This window comes from Neodiprion virginianus, chromosome 5, assembly GCF_021901495.1.
Source record: "Neodiprion virginianus isolate iyNeoVirg1 chromosome 5, iyNeoVirg1.1, whole genome shotgun sequence".
Taxonomy (NCBI): Eukaryota; Metazoa; Arthropoda; class Insecta; order Hymenoptera; family Diprionidae; genus Neodiprion; species Neodiprion virginianus.
The window spans coordinates 24749977-24755962 of record NC_060881.1 but is presented as its reverse complement, the minus strand read 5'-3'; the positions used below and the strand labels follow the sequence as shown (position 1 = coordinate 24755962).

At 36.9% G+C, this 5986-nt stretch overlaps 1 protein-coding gene across 1 annotated transcript; it reads right to left on the bottom strand.

Annotated features, from left to right (window-relative positions):
- Positions 1 to 338: 338 nt before the first annotated feature.
- Positions 339 to 5757, bottom strand: LOC124305609 (acid sphingomyelinase-like phosphodiesterase 3a). Its single transcript, XM_046765188.1, has 8 exons — positions 5662 to 5757; positions 4568 to 4744; positions 4119 to 4310; positions 3163 to 3373; positions 2672 to 2772; positions 887 to 1074; positions 542 to 794; positions 339 to 380 (listed from the first exon to the last, which is right to left on the bottom strand). Exons 1-8 carry the CDS (start codon positions 5755 to 5757, stop codon positions 339 to 341), a joined length of 1260 nt encoding a protein of 419 aa, XP_046621144.1.
- Positions 5758 to 5986: the final 229 nt, after the last annotated feature.

The following is a 5986-nucleotide window of genomic DNA, read 5'->3' as shown; positions in this document are numbered from 1 at the left end:
GATGACACTTGCGTTTTGTAGCCAAGATGGCGGCGACGGCGAACGTGATTTGTATTCATCCAAATTACATATCCAATGGTTTTTAGCGCTGCGATTACTTCAAAATCATGCGAATTTTTTCATTATAATCTTTCCCCGGTTTTTTCTCGCGTTACTGCAGCTAGCTCCTCAGGGCGAGAGAAAAAATGGTGTAAAAAATCTCTAGCAATGTTTTTTGCGTCAATGATGGTGAAGGAGATTGTATCAATGTCCCTACTATCGATGTGAAATAAATTAGTGCAAATTCGAATGCAAAAAGCTAAGACGTATTAGCAATTCGATACAAGCAGGTTTCATGATTAGAACGTTCGAAATGCAACCCTGGTATCTTCGGTCCCATTCTAACATAGTTAAGAAATTATGCGAAATCATAATTGTGCGAGTTGTGTATTTTCGACGACTCATTGCGGTTTTACACAAATTTTTAAATGCTTAAAAACTAATTTAACTGAATAAATTAACACCGCAGAGACACCGCGACGAAAACTGTGATTATTATTACCATAAAATTAACAGATGGCGGGGTTGGGGATGAGGAGGCGGGGTTGAAACGACCGAAGAGGCGATCTCGCAGAGGTTTCGGAAGGGGTCGGACCGAATGTCGAGTGCGAATTTGGTCGGCCGCAAATTTTCCGGAAACACACTCGGAGAAACTCCCGAAGTCGAGGCTCGTTATGACGCACAACGAAATCAATTTGCAGCGATAATCACAGGCTGGTTCGTGATTCACACGGCCTTCGGCGTTGCTGTGATACCTAATAACAGAAATTTTAATGATACAAGTTTAAAAATATAGCTGGCGAAATATTCATGCGTGAAAAATTGACGAAAGGAGTTTTCAGCTCACCGGTCAAAAACGACGTTGCTGGTTTGCAAATTTTTAACGAGCTTTTCAAAGCTGGACGGAGTCGCGTCTGGAAGTCGGTAAAAGTCACGAAACGAGTAGCTCACTTCCCAGTATTTTTCAGGTCTCGTCATGTCCGCGTCCAGGTTTGCCTTCGTCAAGTTGAAGTAGTACTGCACGTAGTCGATCAGCTGGAGATACGACGGGTTAAGGTGATCGATATATCGCAATTAGTTCAGAGATTTGGACATTATGCGAAATTCTGTTCACACAATTTTCCTCAGAGTGGTTGCAGTTGGCCAAAAGTCAACACTTTTTTTTTTTTACAAATTTTGGAACGAAATTGTCATCAGTTGAGTACTTATCAAATTGTTATATTCGTAAGCTACGAAGATATTTTTAAAATTGAGAGAACAGAAAATACTGGAAATAATAGATAAAAACTTGGATATTAATGCTTCGTTTAAATGCTTTACCTCAGGTCATTTTATTCGCAAGACTATATTTTACAAATTCACTGATTTTTTTTTTCTTTTCTTTTAATACGGTGAAATCGTTTAGTATTTAACTTTACAACATTACACATTACGTAGTGTTAATAATCAACAAACGGCAATACCGAATTGCCTGATAAAAAATAGTTTTCTCAATGAAATTAATTACAAATTGAAATCTAACGAATCTACTAGATTTTTAATGATTTTCAAGCGAATGAAACGTAGCCTCAAAATGTTATAAGTCTTCATAACAGTTCATAATTCTTGTCTTTTTTATTCTTGTACTATTAAAAAGGTTTCATAGCTGGATATAGCAATTCGGTGAATACTCAATGTACGACTACATCTCTCAATGAAGTTGATGTTAAGTATCAGTTTTTGGTCACCCAACTTCGTTAGAAAGCTTTTTGAATGTTCAGCCCACAATTTATGGTAGACTTTGAACTTGTGCGGCTCTGTATAACCGCAGGAACTCGACAATACGGGGAAATAAAAACTCGAACATTTTTCTCAATTTTGCTTGAACCTTCCACCGCGATTCGTAATTTAATTTTCGTTGAAAATTAGGAGATACTGAATTTTTAGGGTGTACCGTAAACTTTCTTGTTTAACCGCTGGATTTACTTAATTGTTATTTTGTTTTTATTGCGGTAATACGGGGTCACACAATCATAAATACCATTATTTCTCGTTACTTTTGTACCCATCTCGAAAAACAAAACAATTTTTCACAATTTCCAGTGCTAGGCTTCACTGTTTAAAAAAAGGCGTTCACATCTGGTGGACTACGCACAACAATTGTTTGAGAATATTATTTCATCGTAATGAATTGTGAAATTTTTTTCTCAGCAATTAGTTCTGGTTATTCGCTAAATTAAGGTCTTACACCCCTAAGTCACTTTGCAGGCATTATAACGATATGAGAGATATTTTGACTTTGCGAATGGGCTGTTTTCATCAAACACGTTGAAGGCATAATGTCTGACCAATTATGGCAGGACGAGTCTCGTGTTTGAATTTCCGAACGCAGGTTACTTCCGAGAGGAAAGATTGGTTCAATTTCTTGTCGAAATTCGTTTCTCTGGAAAAAATCGCGATACACTTTGCAACGAACCAGAAAAAACGATGCAGGTTCTCGAAAAATTTTCGACCATATTCCTAATCTGAACTTGGAATTGATCTACAAAATGGAGGAAAAATACTAATCGAGCCTTTTGCAAAATCTCGACGCTTCGAAGTTGCGTAATTTAGTAAAAAAAACAATTCGCTGTACCATCAATATTATACTTACTTTGCCGCTGTGCTTGTCGTACATATAGATTCTAATCGCTGGATAGTTGCCGAAGCGTGGGCTCATCGCCGGAGCAAGAAGCACTGCGGAAACAGCTTTTCCTGCGTAGAAAAAACATTCAGCAAATAAGAAAAAGAATATGTTATTACATCCACGTGATCCGTTTTTGTTCTTCGTGTTACGAGTGAAACAGAAATGAGAGAAAATAAAAATTGCAGAAGATTTGGTTGCAATTGTAGTATAAAAACGTTTTCTGTTCGTGGTATAAAATGAAAATAGTTAAGGACTGAGCCGTAACCGGAACTAAAAATTTCTCTCTCAATTTCAAGAAAATTCAATCTCTCAGAAGTTTTCTCATTCGCACGGATTTTTTCACTGTGACTGGAACTTGATAATTTCTACACCGTTGTGATGTGAATCTAGAAATTGACCTGAAATCTGGTTTCGCGTAATTACACGTTACGGTGTTTATTACACAAGATCCGATGTACCTTTTCTGTTGTACACCAAACGAAATGTGTCCTCGTGTCTGTGTCCGGCAAATTGTGCAGCAACAACGTCGCGATACCTGCTTATTATTCTTAAATAACGTCGATTGTGGCCGTTGCTCCACACCAGCAGGTTTTCTTTCCCTTTGTCGGGGTTTTCATCGCTGTAGCTTTTTCGATCAAAGCCCGGTGGTACCGACATAACGATGAATGCCTTGCGTTGCGGCAGAGAACAATAAAGTTGCGAAATCGTTGAAAAGGTGAAAAAATATATCGAGCTTTGAACGGCTGATTCTGTGAAACATATTGTTTCAAGCAATTTCAGGGTAGACTGAATTCAGTGAGTTTTAACGATGGGACATCGTTTCCGAGAATTTAAAATTTCGCAGCTTTGACGGAAGGATTAGAAATTTATTCGAAACCACGATAATTCGCGTTCATGTTGATATTCTTTACTTGTAAGCCTAAAAAGTTGTGAAAAAGGATGAGGAAATTTTTTTTTTCAATTTCTGAATTTCTCAATTAGTGGTACTTTCAAGTATATAAATCGAAACTGGCAATTTGGGCCTTCAAAATCTCGACTGAGATTCTACAAAAAGAGAGTGAATCTTCCGAGTGGGGCGAAAAAAAGATGAAAACATTTTCCATGATCTAAAACTTGTATCATTTTATTTCATTTGTAAATAGATTAGACGATCATCAAATTCGTTGTATTACGACTAAACGATTCGTGACATTTCAAATGACCAACATGCTTTTCAGATATTCTGTCATTGACATTTGTGCAAAAATTCAATGGAAAAGAAAATGGGACTTTTCGTGGTCCAGAAAAAATAAGCGAACATCGTAAAGCGTTAAGCGAGATGATGACGCATTTTCCGGTCGAGCTAAGGATATCATGGAAGCCTGATAGAATATATCCCATATTTATTCTTAGGGTCACGACCTTTATTGCTGACCTTTTGACCGGCGATTCGACATTCTCCGAGCTGCTCGATGAGCCATTTCCACTGTCTGGCTGGATCTGGACGACGACTCGCAATGTGATTCCTCACGTAAAAATTTGTATTCATCACGATAACCCGAATCCGATCGTCCGGTGGTTGAACGCGCGAAAAGTACCCAGTTTCCGGTCCAATTTGACCAGGAATCTGTTTCGCATTTGGATTAATGTTGAAACTCTTTTGACGATAGATTTTTTTACATAAAGAGCAACTGACTTTTTTCTTGATTCGTAAAAGCTTTCAAGTTTTAATACAGTAAAAACGTGCGACAAAACAAAACAAAAAAAAAATACATTGTCGAGATACTATTATTAGTTTGAAAATATTTATAAAAATTGTAAGAAGGACAAAGGGGGAGAAATTAGGTTTGATTCTCGGCGTGATTGAACTTCGATAAAACTTACCGAAGAACCTCGTTCGTCGCGTAGCAGATTTTTCACTCTGTCATAGAGGGTAGCTAACTTTAGAGGATGACGACCGTGGGGATAGTAATCGTACCATCCGTAGCTTGGATAGACGGTTACGAAACCAGCGTTCCTAATATCCGTGACGAAAGCGCGGATTGTTTCATAAATATCATTCTGTCGATCACCGGTATTCGGACAGCGTAGATTCCTATCATCGGTAACTTCTTGATTATATAATAAAGGGAAGAAAACTGATTTCGATCCGAATGCAAGGATACCAAGTCCCCAAGATATAAGACGAGTTTTATTATTATCATTTCCATTTCTTTTTCAGAAATTGTCAGTTTAAAACAGGCAAGAAACAGGTCTGCACGATTCTTTGGCGTATCCTAAAAAACGTCAAAATATAGCTTGACAATTGAGTTGAATTTTCTATTTTATTCGAAACCTGAAGCATAATTAATTATATTGTAATAAGTTAATTTAGTTTCTGGTTACAAAGAGTCAGAAAAGTAAAGAAAAAATTACAATAAAAATGATAATAATGTAACAAGATAAGATCAAGTTTTTTTCATGATTCCTATTCGAAAACAAGAATTATGCGTTCTTCACCATCATGAAAGGTTCCTCGCGATCATTTATTATTATCTGTTTTCGAAGAATTTGAATTTTATATTTGACATAATTGTCACAAAAATTATTGATCGGGCCAGATAATATTACAAGTTAGAGAAGTACACGAGCTTGGACAAATGATTAATGAAATTCAGACCAAATTATACGTGCTAAAATATACGAACGTCAATATTATGCACGCACTGTATTTCGACACAAAATCAGAGAAGCAACTTTCAAATTGTATTTAGATACTCTTTCTACGAAATTTTTACAGTAAAAATTGTACTTTTCATTTTAGACTTTATATAAGGCGGATAGGTCAGTGATTTTTACAGCGTTTATACGGATACCGAATCGACAATAAAATGTATGTACCGGAGTTAAACTGATCGTAAAGAAGAATCCGTACAGACATAAAAGCGCGTTGCATCGTGAAATTATTCCATATTATACATGTACACCTATACACCTACCCTGTAAAAATGCAGAAGTCTGGCGCCGTGATTTTCCATCGCGTAGTAGCGTTCATCGCCCTCGCTACAGTCTCCATCAATCCAAAGGCCGAGCATTTATGAAACTCACCAAAAAAACCGCAATTCCTCGTAAAGTTTTCTGAATTATTTATGTGACAGTCTTGGAGGCGCGGAGAAAAGAAGAAAAATCAGTGGAAGGAAGAAAATTCATTAGAGCTACGGTAAGAATAAAAGGTGCTTCTCAGGTCTGTCTCAACCCGCATCTGTGTTTACGACAAGATATTTCTTATACGGAGAAAATTAATTTTACCATCAATTTCCGTTT